General features: G+C 39.8%; 1 protein-coding gene across 5 annotated transcripts in view; it reads right to left on the reverse strand.

Annotated features, from left to right (window-relative positions):
* Positions 1 to 738: 738 nt before the first annotated feature.
* The window catches only part of ITGB6 (integrin subunit beta 6), a gene marked incomplete at its 5' end in the record, with an annotated part of 67,747 nt that continues 48,297 nt past the window's right edge, over positions 739 to 20,188 (reverse strand). For 4 of the 5 annotated variants that reach the window (XM_079924926.1, XM_079924929.1, XM_079924927.1 and 1 more), the window contains 5 exons: positions 739 to 907; positions 6,536 to 6,702; positions 12,045 to 12,164; positions 16,888 to 16,985; positions 19,763 to 19,985. In XM_079924926.1, the coding sequence (XP_079781052.1) occupies positions 809 to 907; positions 6,536 to 6,702; positions 12,045 to 12,164; positions 16,888 to 16,985; positions 19,763 to 19,985 (707 nt within the window). In that variant the 3' untranslated portion in view covers positions 739 to 808. The remainder of the gene's footprint in view (positions 908 to 6,535; positions 6,703 to 12,044; positions 12,165 to 16,887; positions 16,986 to 19,762; positions 19,986 to 20,188) is intronic. The other variant, XM_079924930.1, reaches the window with a different exon arrangement.

Here is a 20,188-nt window from a genome sequence, read left to right on the forward strand (position 1 = left end):
ACATTTACAGGGTTTACATGATTGTGAAACTGAGTAAAATGGGTTGAGAAATACAGAAGGAGTAATAGTTTGAAAACTCAGGGTCAATAGGGAAACTGAGTATAGAAGTTTATTTTCAGGTAATTAAACATAATCTAATGATAGGCTTGTTATTTTTGTTTTTTACTGGTGACTTCCTAATTTATAAATTACTTCTTCTTCATCTGTAAAATAAAATACTTGACTTTTGGGTACATTCAAATCCGCAGAAATTATTAACACTTCATTTTCATTCTTACACGTGGGATATTTTTGGAAGAATTGCATCCTACGGCTGAAATAAAAGTCAGCATCTCATTTTTTCATAAATTAAAAAAAAATCCTCCTTTAGGAAAGGGCAGATTTACTAAAAGTTTAGAATTCATTGGCAAGTGTGAGTATATAATGTGAGCATATGGACTTTGTGACTTTGCTGAGACAAAGACGTCAGGTATTCCTGCAAGAAATGAGATTCTAATTTCAAACATTTTTTAAATGCAAATCAGGCCCCCATGAATTATTTTGATGATTTTTTGAGGCATTAATGCAACAGAGTTAGTATTCCTGAAATGATCCCCAAAGTCACCCCTTTTTTAAGGATATTTCTCTTCTTGATTATTTTGAACCTGCCAACATAGTCTTTAACCTTCACACAGAGAATGACAGATCTCCAAATGACCTATTATTATCTTAAACCAACCTCATTTTGAAACAACAAAGAAAGAAAAATTAAATAGTGCATTAACATTTCATATCAGTGAAACAGACTTTTTCCGTGCGTAAAGTAGTTCTATCCATCCGTGGAAAGGTCTACCTTTTGTTTTTCCCTGTGTTTATAGGTTACATTTTTAAAGGTACTGGTGGAGCCTCTGTACAGTGGATTGGTTCCCTAAAAAAAAAAAAGGTCCAAATGAAAGTATGTATATTATGTTATTACATGGTTTTAATATAGCTAAATAATTTCATTGTGTATAACAGATTGGAAGTTGAGAGTCAGGCTCAATCTTGAAAGGCATTTGAATAGTTTTGATTAATCTGATATGTCATAATTTTAGCATTTAAAAATGTATACATCTTTACTTTTTTTATTATGAAGAACCAGTCCTATGCGTGCAACCTAGAAATCTCACCCTTTTTGGAAATGCACTAAATCGTGGATAGAAAACAAGACTTTGGCTGTTTTGGTCACTGCCGTTTTATCAGAGCTGAAAGCTAGCTCACAGTAGGCACTCGGAATTTATTGAATGAATAGAATGAACCAATAGGGGACCCAAAAGTGAAATGTAAAAAATAAAAGTGGGAAAAGTGAACTGGTAGAAGCACACAAAGATGAACGACATAGTATCCGCCTTTAAGAAATGTGTTGCTGGTGAGAGGCATCAAACAAGGGCACAAATAATCTTGCTAAAATGAGACCAAAATTCAGGAAGAGTGACAGCTAGCTGCTTGAGAGAAGCAGAGAAAGATCCCCAGGACAGCAAACACCTGATGTGGATAGTAAAAGAATTCAGTGGCTTTTCCTTACTAGAGAATAACAGTGTGGGAAGGAGGGAGTCACAAGAGACTGACGTGGGGGACGCTGGGCTCATGAAGGAGTACAGGTCCCAAGGCAGGTTGGGCAAGACAGCTTTGCCCTTGCGGCAATAGAAAGGTTGTGTGCCAAAGCCTGGATAATTCAGTTGTGCTGTTTGGCTGTAGATGTGTTTCCAGGTGCCGTCACCAGGACCAGAAGGACCAAAGCTCTCTAGGTGTTTGGAGAAATGCCCAGCCTGATCCTCCCACTTCTCTCCTTTGGTTTCATTGTTCCAGGCAGGAACAATGTCTGGGTGAGGAGCAGTTTCTTCCCTCCCATTTCCCAAGGTTGACGAGGTAACGTACTTCAGCAGGTGCCTGGCACATAGTAAGTGTTTAATAAATGCTGCCTCTCCTTATTAGTACTTACTTATAACTCTTCTTCACATTTGGAATTTCCTTTTCTTTTAGGTCCTAGAGAGGGTACTAAAGATATCTCCCCCCAGGGCTTTGGGACTCAACATTTCCAAGCCCATTTCTGAGTATTATGGAGTCTGGGTACCACCTCTAACCTTCCAAATTACTAAATGTTATACATTGGTCTCCTTATCCCATGAACTGCAGAGATGGTAGCAATTTCTAGGCATAGGTTTGAAAAAAACACAATTGTACTTGTCTCCTCAGTACATTTCTCTTGCCTCTCAGAGGAACTGAATAAAACTGAAAACCATTCCCTGGCCTCTCCCACTTGTTGCCCTTGGATTCGCTACAGTGTCTTCATTGTGAGGAGGAACCACACCTGCACCTGTTTCTACATTGCCCAGAGTCAGTGGCCTGACCTCTAACTGAGTAACACGTTACCTTTGTCCATGTGCCTTTGGAGAGAGATGCTATCTCAGTAATGAAGGCAAAAATAGAAGAGGTTACCTGGTGGTGGATGATGAGCGAAGGCCAAGTCACCATATTGCTTCTACTCCTGAGGTCAGCCTGGATAATCATAAGGACCCTACAGTCCTTACTTAGTCCTACTACAATAAGAACTTGAGATTTGGAGGGTGTAGGGCAGACTTATGTGGTCTTAGATGCAAGTGGAGTCTTGTTTACAAACAAAAATCATGAGTAGAATTCTATTAAATTTAAGAGATTGCAAGCTATTAAGTTTAAGTTGGTTACAGAAGAATAAAGGACTCAACTGAAGAGGAAAGATGGAAAAAGTAAAATGTGCAGGCTGGGAATGATGGGTGGGGTACTGTCCTGGAGGAATAGAGGGACTTAGGAAACAGAAAGGACACTCGGTTAAGAGTAAATAGTCTGTGAGCAGGGTCAGGGAAGATCTTTGTAGGACTAGGAGTTCTGTTGTGGGCCCCATCCCAGATCACGTCAAACATCCCACACTAAAAATAATTTATATGCACGACAAAGGAGGTGCCTTGAGTTGCAATTGACTGAATACACAATGCTATTTTGCGGACATTTAGTTGAATGTTTAATTTTGATTATGCAGTTTTCATTCTGTGTTTTGAAGCAACTTTGTTTATCAAGGTCTACAATATTAGTGGTGGGGGGAGCATCTCTTAAGAAGCTAGTTATAGGGCCTGGGCATGCTAATAGGGTTGAGGGATGAAGCAGATCCCACCACAGTAGGAGGGTAAGGTGGAAGCTTAAAAGTGGGGAACAGCAAGTATACATTGTCAGGGGGCAGTAGTGTTTTTTCCTGTCCTCAGCTGATGATCAGAACTTAGGAGAATGAGCTCAAACAGGATTTTGTTGGCAGGTGAAAGTGTGGCAATGTCCCACCAGCCTCCTCTAGTGCCACGTAGGTGGCAACCTCCCTACCTAGGATTTCCAGCTGAGACACAGGTTCAGGTCTGGCTCCATTTCGGGTGGGTCTGCACTCCTGCACTATTTAGACAAGGTCAGGTTTCCCCCAGCCATCTGGGGTGACCAGGCTGATTCCCCCAGGAGTCTGGGGGTTGCTAATTTAGGCTGTGGATTTTACAAAGGCAATGGCACATTTTTAGAGCTTGAAAAAGTGGTATTAAGAAAGCTCTCTGTCACGACCCACAGCTCCCTTAATGATTGCCTAACTGCCAAACGCAGACCTGATTTGCTTAGCACAGTACAAAATCAATCCATGACTGCAACGAATGTCAGACTGAACATTTTTGCCTCTAGTTAATGACTTGTCATCCTAGAAAAAATGTTGAATCAAAAATGGATTTAAATATCTTCCCTTTGTGTTTTCATAAAGAATATCTAAAAGCATAATAAAAGGTAACCTTTCTTCATAGCTACGATGAAGGAAATGTTTCAGGAGCAAGGACAAAGCTCTTTCGCATCCTGAGCTCTGTCACCTTTAGAGTCTAATGGGGGCCTAGGGGTCAGAGGTCCCACTACTGTCCCCGGAGATCCCCAGGGGTTTGAAGACCAAATTCAGTTCTTCAAGAAGAAACAGGTTTTAGATAAAAACAGAATCAAATCGAGGACCCCAAAATGGATGCACTGAGCAATATTCTTTTTTTTCCAATAGGACATATTAGTGAAATTTGAATTGAGTTATTTGAATTAAACCTCTTTTGCATCCAAGTGAATAATTATGACCCAGTCATTATCTAGTCCAGAACATCAAACGCTTGTTATTCAAAGAAACTCAATTTAACAGGGAATAATATTTTTCTTTTATGCTTTTATCTGTTTAATGCATATTTTTGTTCTATTTTAGGTGAAGAGACAGCAAAAATTCAGCATTTGAATTTCAGTCATGTTCTACATCCTGAGGGAAAACAATTCATGTTTTAGGGGAAATTAACTGTTAATTAAAATGTTATTTTAAAGATATTAATCATTTGTCAGTATTCATGCCTTTGTAGGAGAACATGAAAATATGCTGGTTAGTAGATACACATCACATAATTGCCCAAGCGCTTGTTTGCGAACACCTGCCTCTTCCTTCTAGGAGGGTCAAGGCTGTGCTTGGAAGAAGAGGCTGCAATTAGGATTTTAGCTCCACTATGGACCAACAGTTTGGGAAGTCTCTTAACCTCTCTGAGCCTCAGTTTTCTTACATTCGAAAGTGTCAAGACTACTTCACTGGGCTGGGGGTTGTTGGACTAACTGCTGCTATCGTGTTTTGCGCCAACTGAATCACATTGTTTTTTGTCTGTTTGCTTGCTTCTTTTTCAAATTCTTTTCCCATTTAGGTTATTACAGAATATTGAGCCGAGTTCCCTGCGCTATACAGTAGGTCCTTGTTGGTGATCTGTTTTATCTATAGTAGTGTGTACCTTATGGTTACCAGGGGAAAGGGTGGGGTAGGGGAGGAATAGATTGGGAGTTTGGGATTGACGAGTACACACTAATCAGATTGTTTTGCCTGGTTGCCTTCTGACCTCTGCCAGGCAGTGGATGAGAGTTAATAACAGCATCTGTGGCCAGGGGGTCAGGTGAAGTTAATTGCTCCAACACTTTGGCCTCATAGCACTAGGTTCTAAGTCACCAAACTAACCTGTCAGGTTACATTTTTACCTCGTTAGAGACGGATACCTTATATCCTCACCGCAAATCCTCACTTGACATTCCTAAGGGTTTTGTTTAATCAGGAAAACTCCACACACACACAGAAGAAGAGGAAGGCTGTATCAGGAACCTCTGTAGACCCAGATTCAATAGTTATGAAGATTTTGCCACACTTGCTTAACTATCCCTCTCTCTCTCTCTTTTGGCTGAATTATTTAAAAGCAAGCCCAGCCTTCACTCCTTTTTCATTATAAACCTTAATTATTTTCTAGCAAAGCCTCATGCCATTATCATACCTAATTGAATTAACCATAATTCCTAGCTATCAGTCTAATAACCAGTCTGTATTAACTTTTTTCCAGTTGTCCAAAAATATATATTAGAGTGTTCAAATCAGGATCAAAACAAGATCCATACATTGCATTTGGTTGTTCTGTCTAAAGGCATTTTTAATGGGAAGATAAAGTAGATAAAAGCTTTCATTGTCCATTGTGCTGCACCATATATTATAGTTGTTTCAAAATAACTGCACAAGATATAAACATTCCTTATCAAGATAAATTTATCCAAAACAGAACATTCCATTTGCTTTAGGTATTGAAGATATTATAGACCTAGAGCAAAAAGTGTTAACATCAATTTACTTGGGGAGATGAACCCAAAGGAGCTTTGTATTTGCCTGTATTGCCTCCAGTGATATCGCTGTTTTTAGAATCAGCAATGTAAGATAATTGCTATCAGATAGCTGGACACACCATTAGAGAGAGAGAGATGAAATTAAAACCATGAAATTGTTTCTGTGGGCCTCTAGAAATGGAATTATCTCTCCTGTGGAAAAGAAACACAGAAAATCGGAGTCCTGTTTTGTGTTTGCCTACTGTGAAGAGGAGACACATAAATTACATTTATTGAGTACATATATTTAAAAGTTGATACTTTGGGGTTTTTTTTTCAGGTAGCTGTTTAAAATTTATGTTTTTCAGAAAAACTAACTGGACAGTATTTAAAAAGCCTTCTTGACTTTGTAACTTATTATGAGTAATAAGTATTTCCACGGAAATTGGCATGAACGGTCATACTACTCATGAACATTATTCCATTAGCTCTAACAACCGAGTTATGGAAATATCTAGATACAGCACCTATACTTTATCAAATGGGACCTGCGGGATCCTCCTGGTGGTAAAAAATAAAAGGCATTTCCTTGATGTTTCTAAGTAGCTATACAGTATAAGGAGTTTCACGAGACGCTTCAGAGTAGGGGAAATCCTCATTGCACTGAGAGACAAATGTATGCCGTGAGGGCTATCTGGGTCCCAGATAATGGACAGAGGTCCCTTTGTCCCCAAAGCAGAACAGAAATAAGCTGTTGGGGACGTGATGAGAGGAGTAGAGAAAGAGCATGACGTTCTAACTCTCCCAGCTCAGAAGAAAGCCGACATCCCATCTTTTACACAGGAAAAGGAGTAGCCCCTAAGTGTGCACATACCGTTTGCCACTTGGCCTTTGACCTTTCTGTTTCAAATTTGGCAACTTCTTTCCGATCGTGAAATGACACCAGCAGCTTCCAAATGCACAGTAGGACGACTCCAATGAGAAGAATAGCCAGCGAAACCCCCAACATGATCATGGGAATATTCGGAGGTTTTGGACAGTCTGTGGAAGCAAAGAAAATTATATTAAGAAAGTGGTACAATTAATGTTCTGATGTAGTGAAAACACTTCTCATGAAAATTTCCAACCATACTTTTTCTCCTTTTGTAACACCTTTTGTTTCGCTGAATTAGAAAAAAAAAAAAAAAGAGTTACTTGTTGAAGGGTAGCCCTATTCATTCAAAGTAGAACAAAAGATAAAGTAAGAGTTTGGTTATTCAAAGCAAATGGATAGATACTTGAATGGCTGACTCAAAAAGAATTCGAATTCAAAACAGTGACAATTAACACCCATGGAATATTTAAAGGATCAATAAAAAGACTATAGTTTACTAAAGATGGTCTCTTCTGGGTATATGATAAAGCAGAAATGGAACGTGTTCACACAAACACACACACACACTTACTTTTTCATGAATTTTCTTGAACCGTATAGGAGATTATACTCAATTTTGAGTATTGATTATACTCAATACTAATATTGAGATTATACTCAATATTAAATACAACCTACCCCTGGGAAATACACTACTTGGGCTTTTTAATATATAGACAGAAGACAATCATGGCTTTCAGTTTTATTTCAACTCTAATGCAGTGCCCTGGTGTCCTGGAAAATTTCTGGACTGGGTTCAGGAGAGATGGGTTCCATTCCCATCTGATGGACAGTAGCTGCCTGAAACCATCAAGTCCCTCCATCTCCCTGAGCCCCAGTGCCCTCATCTGTAAAACAAAGATGTGGGAGTTTAGTGTTTCCTTAACTTCCTGATAAATTTAAGCCCAGGTGCTCATGCTTATTAAACCCACCCCTGAAATTGCTGGACCGAACCCCTGAGATTCTGATTCGGTGGGTCTAGATGGAGCCGTAAATTTTTTATTATTAAAAGTATCCCAAGTGATTCTTATCTTCAGGGAAGTTTGAGGAATTAGGTGTTCTGTATAATCCTTTCTACTTGAACATTCTATGAAATGTTATTTTGACTCTATTGATGATAGTAATATAATTTTGCAATTACTCAGTACCTTCTCTCATTGACAGCAGAATGACTAATAATACTTGCAATATGCCTGGGAGATGATACATTTCTTAATGAAACATTATAATTAAGCTCCCCCTTTGCTTTCATGGGAGAAAAAAATCCCACACAGAAATTATCATTAAATATCTGTTTCCCTCTGCAAGAAGGGAGGCAAATCCATGGTAACTTGGGAGGAAATGAATCATGCTCAGTTTATCCTAACTCTTATTGCTTTTAGATATTTAAAAAGGAGGGTTATACACACAGGACTAGTCATTCCGCTTTCAAGGTAAGATCTATAGCTGATCTGAATTTGAGCGGAATTAATGGCCCCCTAACAGCATGATGCCTGGCCTCGCACACTTTTGTGCTTTGGCCAAAAAACCATTTAAGGAGATTATGCAGAAATAAGTAAAGGAGCTAATAAAATAGGTACTACAGTATGAAGATCTAAAGACTGTTTCTAGCATAGCAAATGAACCATGGCTGCTTCTAATAAGTTAGCAACACTCCTGCAAAGAAAGTGGCAGGCCTGTGTCAATGAGAATGTATACTGGCTACATCTTTGACTGAAATGTCTGGGGTGGGGCATAGGATGTTCCTGCTCGAAGCAAGATGAAGCTTGCTGAGACCCTGCAGTCAGAACATAAATTAGGAGAGCTCTCCAGTAGGAAATAAATGATGGAGAAACAGCCATGGCCTGGTGGAGATAATTATTTTAAGAACTTAGAGTCATTGGGAATTAAACATTTCTCAAGAAAGGATTTTGGCCCAAGCTCCAGAGCAGGTATTACACAACAGAAATTTCCACTTTCCATACTCTCTTTAGTATTTCTTGAGATGCTCAGACTAAAGACATTTGTAGGTGGGGCAAGATGCTTTCTCCATCACTGTGCTCCGTCCAGGGTTGCCTATTGAGTCTGGGTCAGCGCTGCGCCTAATTCTAAGGCGCTGAGTTTCTAATGCTGCCAATCTGGTTGCGCTACCACATGTGGCTATTGCTCAATAGTCACTAGAAATGTGACTTTTCAGAATTAGGTTTTGTGTTAAGTGTGAAATACACACAGATGTTGAAGACTTGATATGAAAAAAGTAAAATATCTCGTTAATAATTTTATATTGATTGTACACTGAAATAGCAATATTTTGGATGCAATGGATTAAAGAAAACATTATTAAAATTATTTTATGTTTTTTTAATGTGGTTACTAGAAAATTTTAAATTACAACGTGGTTTGCATAACATTTCTATGGGAGAGTGCTGATCTGACATGGGAGAGTGCTGATCTGACCTATTTGGGGGATTCAGATATTTATGATGCTTGTACAGCCAGTGAGAGGCAGTATAGCACAGTAGTTAAGAGCACGGGCTCTGGGCCAAACTGCCGGAGATCCCCAATCAGGGCTGGTACTTAATTGCTGCAGGACCTAGCAAATTATTAACTTCTCAATTTCCTTACCTGCCAAATGGAAATAATAGCAATACCTGCTTTATATGGTTGTTGAGGGTGTTAAATGAACCAATACATGTAAAACATATAGCATAACACCTGATATATGGTATTAGTAAGGGCTCAATAAATGAGAGCTGCTGTTATTATTATTATTATTATTATTATTATTATTACAACAAATGCACCCTTCTCGCTTTTCTATCCTCAAGACCTCAAGGGCTTGGAATCTCCAAGTTGGAAACTGTGGGTGTAACATCCACACCCATATCCCTGCTAGGAAGGCTCCCCAACTATCATTCACTGACTGTGGCTCTCAGGAATGTGGCTGAAATTTCCTCCAAAAGGAAAAAAGATGAGTGAAGCTCTCCCTATGTTCACACACACACTGATGGTGACCCTTCACTGGGTGTTTTTTTTTTTTTTTCTATTTGTTTGAAGAATACTGGGCATCCTTAACCTTCAGATCCTCCTTTCTCATTTTGCCTCTTTTCTCTCCTTGCCTCCAACCGGCTACCGTGGGATCCTCTGGTCTTAAAGCTGTGAGAGGGGACTACAGATTCCTGGGGACGGGCTCTGTCCTCAGGGCCCCTGGAAGCTCCGGGCCTATCAAGGAGCTCGAATATTTACCAGGAAAGAAGCATCCTTGAAGCCGTCAGGTGACTCCTGTTAAACTTCTGGGAGGTCATTTTCCCCTCACTATTCCCTGCTACAAAAGCATAGGGAGAATAAAAAGCTTTAATAAAAAGGTATCAGGGCATCTGAGGGCTCTCGGAAAGATGGCATGTTGATGTACCACTCATATTGTGTGGATGAATAAAGAAGAAAAACCCAACAGTTCAGTAATGAGCAAGCATTTATCAACCAAAATGTTTCACAAGAAAAAAAAATCAAAATGAAACCATCTAGATACAAAACCCCCTGTATTAAAAACAGAACTTACTCTGGAAGTTCATTTTTGTTTGGAACTTGCTTCTCCAATGGAATCAATATTATAAGGAATGGCTTTGATTTCAGTGGCTAAAGCCACTGCCATGGTCACAGACAGAAGATGGGGGTGTAGTTGAAGAATTTGACTTAATAAAATACATAATGAGGAGGCCGGTTTTCGTACTGTAAAGTATTTCTTCCTCGTACAGCAGGATTCACCTTAGATTTTCTTAACTAATGACCTCTACAACGCCCTTTACATATGCATTTCAAAGAAGTCAATTTACAGAAGCTTTTCAAGAGCAAGTCTCCTGGTGCACTCTGCCCACCTGAGTGGCAAGGTCACCATCATACACTTGTCTCTTGCATTGTGCCGACCCCTCCCTCCCTGACCCTCAGCACTGCTATGTGATACTTTTCTAATCGTGTTTGCTTGGTTAGTTCATAACGTCTTGAACTTACTTTTTGCTAATTTTGTCATTGTTTTTCACACTCTTAAGTGATGGCAGCTTGGTACTCTTGGTTTCAAATTCAGGACTTAATACTTTGTCAGCCCACCGATAAACCAGCACACACAACAGAACACATCTGTCTTCTAGCCTGCCCTTGCTGCTATGGTCTGGGCCGGAACTTAGGCCTCAAGCTTTTGAGGGAAGGAGGAGGAGGCTGCTGACAAGATCTGGAGAGGTCTGATTTAATGCAGCTGTCATTTCTGCCAGGAAGGTTTAGGGACACATCATTAACTGAAGACAGAAAAGGTGAGGCACCTGTGCGCATCTAAGAAGGCAGCCAGGGCTTTTAGGGCAGAGTCACTCAGAGGAGGTCTGGAAGCCACCTGTATCAGAGGCGCCTGGAGAAGTGTTAAAATGCAGAGTCCTGGGCCACACATCCAGCCTGCTGACTCAGGAGGCTGGCGGTTTAACAAGCTCCCCCGGTGAAACTTACTAAAAGTTAAGAACTTCTCAACAAAAGTATCAATACCTTCCCCACTAATTTCTTTTCTACCTGCTACAAGTTTCTCTCTCCCCTTCACTGAAGATGAGATTTTTATGTGAGGGTTTCCTGAGTCCCAAGCTGACTCCATGAATTGGTAAGGAGAAAAACTCACAGAAGCAACTCACAGACTCTGACTTCCTTTACAGATCACTTCCTTCCTTCCTTGTCTGTTCACATCTTTCCGACTCAGCATTATCATTTAAAGACCCATTAGGTAGGTTATGAACTGGTACATATTTTACATGCATTATTTCATTTAATCATTGAATCAACCCTTAGAAGAAAGTACTGTTATTTTTCCCATTTTACAGATGAGGAAATAGAGACTCAGAGAGACAATTATCTTCCAGAATGTCAAGGAAGTAGTGGAGCAGGATTTGAGCCAAGGTTTGCCTGAGTCAAAGCTCATTCTCGGGCCTCCCTGGTGGCTGAGAGTCCGCCTGCCGATGCGGGGGACACGGGTTTATGTCCCGGTCCGGGAAGATTCCCCATGCCGCGGAGCGGCTGGGCCCGTGAGCCATGGCCGCTGAGCCTGCGCGTCCGGAGTCTATGCTCCGCAACGGGAAAGGCCACAACAGTGAGAGGCCCGCGAACCGCAAAAAAAAAAATCTCGTTCTCTTAGACTGCTATGCTTCTCTTCCCTGTCAGTCTTTCCTAAAAACATACCTTTTGCTTTCATTGCATTTAATTGGTCCACCTTCCTACAATTCATCAGCCAGCTTTCGGGGATTGGTACAAAAACACTTCTCTTGTTCTTTGGTCTTAATAAGAGGCATTGGAACATATCAAACCTTTCAACAGGTATCTTTCAGTCATTGGGAAAGTAGAGGCACTCCATCAAAATTTGGAAATGTCTTTCCTGGCAAGCTACCCAGAGCAACTTTCTGGTTGTTTTCTCCTCTCCCATGTAACATCTCTTACCACTGGCAAGGGAAGGCATGTCACCCACCTTTCTCATTAATGCTGTGAATGATGGTTTTCCCTTCGTTATCTGTAGTTATTAGGAATGTAATAAGACATTCATTTTCTCCTCGCAGAGAACAGGAAACAGAACTATCCTTTGAGAAATCTGTAGATAAAAGAGTCATTCATTAGGTTAAATGAGATTCCAAAAGAGATTTTCTTTAAAGCAAAGTAGCACTGAGTTTTATTATACAAATAGGAATTTTCAACATTGCAGAACAGGAATAGAAAAGACATAGAATTTTCCCTATCCACTGAGGTTTTAGTTTCTACTCCTGTTCCAGAAGAACAGTTCCAGGTGTGGTCATTCAGGACTGACCATCGAATGCACCCATCAAAATGATGGTGGGAGGATTTCAGTAGAATGAAGTACTTCAAGGCAGGTACCCTTAGCTGTCTTGGGAATAGGATGGCTCTGATTATGGTAATGAGGAAGCTATACGTTCTCCTTGGTTGAGAGCATCTGGGAGGAAGCTGAGATTACATTTCAGAAAGGGACTACACAGTCCAAACTGATAGTGGTATTTCTAAAGGGGTCTTTCCCGCAATGGCATAGTCAAGATTGCTGGCCACGTATTGTCAAAACAGTAAATATAAATTAATATGAGGAAATGGAAAGTGAAGTGTTATGTAGCTCAGGGACCACCAGGATAAAGGTAAATCCCAGAATAAAAGGAGACCAGGATGACAGTGGACCTACCACTCAGTATAGCCCTTTTGTCAATTAAAAAAAATTCAGTTTTCCTCAAATCTTTTCCAAGTAGAAGAAAAATTTTGAGCTTAGTCAAGAAGCAGAAAATGAATGTCATGACCGAAATTGATAATATAGTAAAATGGTCAGTCTAAGATGCTAATACTATTTATGAGCCATTTTAGTGATCTGGTACCTATGCCAAAATTACGTAGGAGTTTTCTAATTAAAAAAACAAAAAACTTGCTTAAAGTTCTTTTATCTTCTAAGTTAGAGACTTTTATAATGATACTGTTACAAACACTTTTTCTCAGAAACCTGTAAATAGAATGACCTTTTGCTCTTATCCTAAAATTTTAAGACATATGATCCAAAATTAGTATATTATGACACAGTGGGTCAGAATACAAAACTGGGACTGTCCCAGATAATCTTGGACATAGTCTTGTTAGACCTATAACTTTTCTCATTAGCTTCAACATAAAAAGATTTTAATAAAACAGAATCTACATGTGTTCCTCTGATTCTAACAAAGAAAAATTAAGTAATAGTCTATTTTTTGGTTCAACAATGCTATCGCCATAGCAAGATAGAAAATTAAGTTGTTTTTGCATTTAATTTATAAGTTAAACATCTCATGCCAGAGTCTGTAAGAAGCATGCCTGTATTATCTATCACAACAGGGACTAGTAAAACATTTGGCATTATTAATAAGATTTCAGAGGATAAATATAAGTGAACAAACTGTCTTTGGATCCATTAGAAGCATCTATTTACATAGGAATATTAAGAAATCTAATTACAAATTATTCTCATCTGGTCCTAAATGTTTACCATCATCTAAATCACCTCAGAGTTCTGCAGTGATGGATTCCAGGGACCCACCCTGGCTCTTCTGAGTTGAGAAGTCCGTGGTTTGGACAGGAGTTTGCATTTTAGTGAATTGTTAACGGTATTTTTAACGAGGTGATTCTGATGAAGAGGTTTGGGCACCTCTGGGCAGCATTTGATTAGTGAAATTTGTGACATTTCACTAATCAAATACATTTCACTGTATATATAATTCATACTTTGGTCATTTTTAGATGACCTCCACCACACATTCTCCTACCAAACCACCCAGTTAGCAAGGATTCATGAAGTCTCCGGGAATATGCTTTTTTTTTTTGTTTTGGAGAGTTCTTTTCCTTCCCTCCCCGTCTCTGCCGTGACAGTGGACACCCGCCCTGTTCCTCTCAAACTTACTTAATGGAACATTTTATTCTCAGGTAGAAAATATGTGGACAGCTCATAATACTCCTTTCAGTAATATTAATCCTGCTTTTTTATTTTCCCTTAAAGAGCTACACTGAAGCACAGGGAGGCTTAATTTACTTGGCCAGGATTTTTAAAGTTTTAATGGAACCGCTAATATGACCTTTGAGTCATGACTCCCTTCTTGCTTTAATTACTTCACCACTCCTTTGCATGACTGTTATGACTCTAGATTTAGCCTGTTTTGTAGTGTTTGGGTATTAAAATGCATTATTGAATGTGCAGTGAAAAGGTCCAGCTTGGGCTGGAGATTTGCATAATTAGCTGCTAAGGTTTTCTTTTGTTGGTTCATTAGAAATGGACCTTTCTTTTTTACCCACTTTTATGAGTGCTAGCAGTGCTGTTCTAGAATAATACGATGAAAATAAGATCTCAGGCAGTCCGTGAAATCATACTTAGAAAAGGAAGAAATGTGAGAATGGAGGTGAAAAGGCTGGGGTCTGGGAAGGTCCAGAAAAGATGTGGAAAATATAAACTGTCTGCACCATTGAATCAAGATAACCATGTGTTTAAGACCTCGCCTTTGGGGCTGAGGCAGTAGTTCTCAGAGAAAACAGTTTCCCAAGGGGGGGAAAAAAAGAGTTCTGTGGTCAAATAAGTTTGAGAATCCCTCCTTACTCTAATTCCTCCCTTTGCTTCTCCTGCAAATTCACAATGCACATTTAATTTAATATACAAGACAACTCTCAGTCTTGCAAAAAAAACAAAAAGCTTAGCTTCCCATTTACAAAGTTTATATGACCATGGGTGCTTTTGTCCACTGAACACTTTCAGAACTAGTGTTCCATGGAACACACTTTGAGTAACAATGCTCTGAGTACATGAATATTGGGGTAAATTAAAAACTTCTACTTCAGTAAAATGGAGTGAATAAAGTTAAACCATATGTCCTTAGAAATACTCACACAAGTCACCATAGCACAGGTGAGGAATAATTTATTCAGATTATGAAGTTTATGGTTATCTTACTTTACTCTCCATGTCCTTATTAGGGGGAGAATGGGCTGATAAAAGACCCCATGGAAGAGCAAAGATGTTGTGATAATTTCAAGATAATATGATCAATAACATAACGGGATGAGTAACTTGAAATAGGACTTATAAAAAGGCCCATTAGAAGAGTGACTTTTTTAATTCACAGGCTGACAAAGATAGTTTTTCTCTCGAATTCATCAAGATTAGTGCTTTAAACGGTACTGGTAATCCAATTATTATTTTTGATTTCTGAGCTAGAAATAGTTGTAGTCCCCTATTTTGAAGGTAATTTAGTCAATTATACAAGAAAAATAATGCAAAAATTTTAAATGCCACTTGAGAATCTTGTCTTCCTCTCAAATCCAAGCATTTATGATAACCTATACTCAGAAAACTGTGTATTTAAATATAGTAATTCCCTGTTCATGATTTACATGTTTCCAAGGTTTACTTCTTTTTTCCCCTCAGCACATTAGATTTCTCACGCTGCTAGTCAATTCAGTTCTAGTCATTTGCAGGGCATTTTCTGCAATTTTTAGTCATTTCTTTAAAACACTTGGTAAATATCCCAACTGTGTGCTGTGAAATGAAGCCAGAAGGATATGCTGAGATTTTGTTCTAGTTACTAATGTGGACAGGCTACAAATCCCACTTTACTCGGTGCTTCTACTGCATCTCACCTTCGGTATTAGTGTAAGGTACATACCGTCTTGTCCAATTTATGGTTATTCGGCATATTTATCTGAGGCACCAGAAAAGCACAGGCAAGGGGTTTCATGAGCACTAATCACGCCCCTCCACACAGGGTTATTTAACTGTGCACAGTCAGAAACCTCAATTTTAAAACAGTGTTGGTAAGTTTCAAAACAATATAAATATCACTAACTTATTTCACTTTGGAAATGGATTAATTTCTGTATTCTAGCTTTGTCTATTCAAGATACATATCCTAGAGTGTCATAAATGATCGTCTGTTATCCCACTCCTCCTGAGATGCACCGTGGCGGTGCCTCTGAGGCGTGCAGAACAACGTTCCTACCTGAGCAGCAGGGGTAAGGCAGGGAGTTTGTGATGATGGAAAAACAAATCCCCCAGATGGTCCCTTTGGGAGAAGTCAGTCATCGGCTTTGTTTTAAAGTTCACAAGTTATTTTTTAAATGCATTGCCAGCTAAAAATACAACCAATTTACAGATTTGAGATAATATCTTGCCATTAGAAAGAATCTGATTTTAAGTAAGTAACTTCAAAAATGGCAGGTGGAAGCAAGAGCAGAGTTTGCTTAGCAGTTAAAGGTAACAGGCCCTTCTCGTAGTTTGGGACCAAGGCAACAGGGAATTAAGGATGACCATGTAATGCCTATGTTTGGAAAGCTGGGAGTAAAAGCATATGCAGGGGAGGGCAGGAAAAATGGCCACTAACCAGAAACTGCCTGGTGTCTGAGAGTTGCTGTCAGAAAACCCATATTATACCTTACTTTGTCCTATCGTGAAATAAGGTAATCGGACGATAGAGGATGATTTCAGGTTAGGAGGTTAACATTTAGCTATTTCTTCAATTTTCCACTCTTCTAATTCAAAAAAATATAGCATTCTGGAATTCTCTCCAATTGCATGTGTTAAGCAGAGATGAATTTGCAACACAGCAAATAGCATAGCCGGGACTTTAAATTGCTTGTCTCCCAAACCATCAAGTCTTTAGCCTTCTGGAATGCATTTACTCTTAGAAATGAATGCGAGTGAATTAACACCCTAGTACAAATGAGGTCGAGCTACTGAAGAGCCCTCCACCGAATTTCTGCCTCTCCAAAACTGTGCAAAGGAAAGGAAAGCAATTTCAAACAAGTAGAACCTTCTTCTTCGTTGATGGTCGCACCAGCTAATTTGCATTTGTCATCACAGTCTTCTCCGGCCTGGCCATCTGCAGACAGGTAGCATTCAATGCAGCTCCTGTGAACATTATTCAACAGAGTTGATCAGTTTGTGTTGGTGGAAAATAGATACGCAGCTGGGTTGTTGCTTTAATGCTGTTACTATGGTTCTGGCTATAGGAGTGTCTCAGAGAGGATATTGTGTTTCGTTACTTTCAGAAAGATGGTTGGGTGATGTCCAAGAGGAAACTCCTTTATTCTGAATTCCATTCAGTAATCAGTGTTCCATGAGCCAGCCTTGATAATAGCTACTATCCTCATTCATCTGTACTGATTGCTTCTGATTGGTTAGATTAAAATTTTTTTTCCCCCAACAACAACAAAAAACCCAATTATTTTGGTATTTGATTTAGCTATATTTTCATTAAACATTTTCCTGGGAAGGGTTTATGGTACTAGACAAAGTGTGACTTTCTTAATAGAAATGGTCTGTGTTTTAACAAGAATTCCAAGAATTCTCATATGTCCTGAATGGCTATTTTAAAGATTCACTTTTCTGTAACCCTTTTGAATGCGTCCAAGCCTTGATAGGGGTATTTTCAAAAGCTGAGGACTACAGCCTGGATCCTCATTAATGCAGGTTTTTAAATAAAGGATTGCTACTTATAGAAAAGTGTATTTCCAAGAACATAGCCCAGGAATTAAGCTACTCTAATGATGTCTACACAGGAAAGTAAACTTAGACCCTGAATTAATCTCGTGCTGACAATCACTTTACAGATGGATAGTGTTTGGAGTAACCCGAAGCTGCAAGTTTTCTTACTGTGGGCACACATTGTGCTGGCCCAGGAAAGGTGTGCTCCTCTAAGCGCTGGAAACATTCCCCACGCCCACCATGCCTCACCAACTCTCAGCTGAAACAGCACTTTCTTAGGCAAGCCTTCCCTGATCCTTATCAGTTAGTTCCCTTGTAGTGGAAGCTTCTGAATTCCTCTGCTGGAAGGGTTTAGGAGCAGCAATCTACGTGGAGCAGGGGTAGCAGTCTTACCTGGGAGTGGTCTTTGCACTGCAAGCACACTGCACGTATCTGGGTTATATATTTACTTGGAGTGGTTTTGCAGTGGGGCTGCTTGAGATTGCGAAAGCCCTTGAAGGCTCTACACCTCTGTGCATCCCGCTGATGGCCGCCCGAGCTAGTCTGGTAGCTTTATCTCCTGCCATAGAGTTCCACTGCACCCTCTCTATCCCTTATTGTGACTGTTAGCCCAGATATCGTTATAATTACTTTTTAAAATGTTCTGTCTTTCCCAGTAGATGCTCAGCAGCTGTGACAGCAGGAACTGTAACTGTTTCAGTATCACTGTATGTCTATGGCCTAACATGATTCCTGGCTTATAGTAAGTACTTAATACCTATTTGATAAATAAGTGCATGAAAGAATAAATAGAACGGTTTCACCTCAAAACTAACAAACACCAAGGGGATCACTCTACCCGATTTCTCAAATTCAAACTACTTGGACTATTAATTTCACGTCTTATAAACCAGATTTAAGATTGAATTATGTTTGACAAAGAAAACAAACTTCTGGTTACCAAAGGGGAAAGGGGAAGGGGAGAGATACATTAGGAAGTTGGAATTAACATACACACACGACTATGTATAAAATAGAAAACAACAAGGATTTACCGTATAGCACATGGAACTATATTCAATATCTAGTAATAACCTATAATGGAAAAGAATCTGAAGCTGAACACCTAAAACTAACACAACATTGTAAATCAACTATGGTTAAATAAAAAAAATTTTCAAAGAAGATTGAATCATGTTTACAGAGAAGATAAAATAGAAAAATAATAGAAGAAATACCTTGAAATGACATTTTATATTAAATTCTATTCAAGTGAGTCTAACCTTGCACCCGTGCTTCTCTTGGCATATGTCCAGGCACAGTGACAGAGAAGTTCTGACACCTTGGATAGTGAGCAACCACTGAGTGAATATTGATATTGATTTTCTTACTTTGTTTACATTGGAAATGCACATGTCCCCATTTCAGGTACCAGAGTTAATGAAAGTATGAACTGCTTAAGCACGTTTGCTGTATAATATATTATACCTGCAATGTCCTAACACAGCCAATTTGGAGATTTGCTTCACTTAACCTGCAAATGTTGCCCCGCTTTCATTAAGAAGTTAACTGCCAAGCAAAGAAACTTTTTTTTGTTTTTTTACTGGAAAATAAAAACAATGCAGTTGTTTTGTTGCTGTTGTTGTTCACATTGTATAAAAGAAAGTGTCAGTCACAATAGCTGTGTAGAATGACAACCAAAGAAAGGTGCCAAAGAGCATGAGTGGTAAAGAAGAGGGAAGGAATGGAAAGCCAAGATCATCTTTCTGCCTCTTTGCCTTTATGAGTTTATAGATAGGAATGAATCAGTAAGGTCAGGCTATAAACGTCTAGATAAGAAAGAAGCTTGTCTGTTTCCCTTAAAAAAGTACTGAATGTGAGTGTCCTCAGTCTACTCCCAGGGCATTCCTGATGTGTGGTTGGTACTGTAAGGGAGAGACTGTCGATGTTATCAGCGTGGGACATCAGCTCAGCTTCCCGGCTAGACTCTCTTGCAGAAATGTGACTTTGTGGTCCTGGATCGTCAGCGCTGAGAAGCAAGGGAGAGGCTGACGTTCCAGGCTGACGATCGCAGGGGCCCTGCAGGTTTGTGTGTTTTAATGGAGGCTTGGAGACCAAAGCCAGCAAGAACAATCTGAGGTCTGAGTGTATAAAACGTCATTATAACTTTGATCACCATGAACCCTATGGACAGGAAGGACTGGTGAGCGTAGAGACATTACCATTTAGAGTTACAGGGATCGCCACAGGTGGGACAACGTTCGCAGGTGGGTCCCGAGGCTCCGGGGTTCGTGCAAACGCACTTGCCGCACACACAGCCCCCTCGCCCGCTGCAAAGCGCCCCGTCTTCGGAGATGCAGGGCTCCGTGCTGGTGGTGCAGTTACAGTACTCGCCCGTCCAGCCGCTCCTGCACACGCACTCGCCGCAGTCACAGTCGCCGTTATCTGCAAAACAAAGCCCTGGGTTTCTTAGGGCTAAAGCCACTTCTGGATCTTGGGGGCCATCTTTTCTCTTTGCCTTTGAACACCATCAAAAAGACAAGAAAAAAACGAGAAAAAAAGTGAGTGCGTGTGTGTGGGTGCTGGCGGGGGGGGAGTAAGCGTAGATAGATTTTATGGCACGTATTTTGCGAACTGTGTATATTCAT

The sequence above is a fragment of the Stenella coeruleoalba genome (assembly GCF_951394435.1).
Source record: "Stenella coeruleoalba genome assembly, chromosome: 6".
Lineage (NCBI taxonomy): Eukaryota > Metazoa > Chordata > Mammalia > Artiodactyla > Delphinidae > Stenella > Stenella coeruleoalba.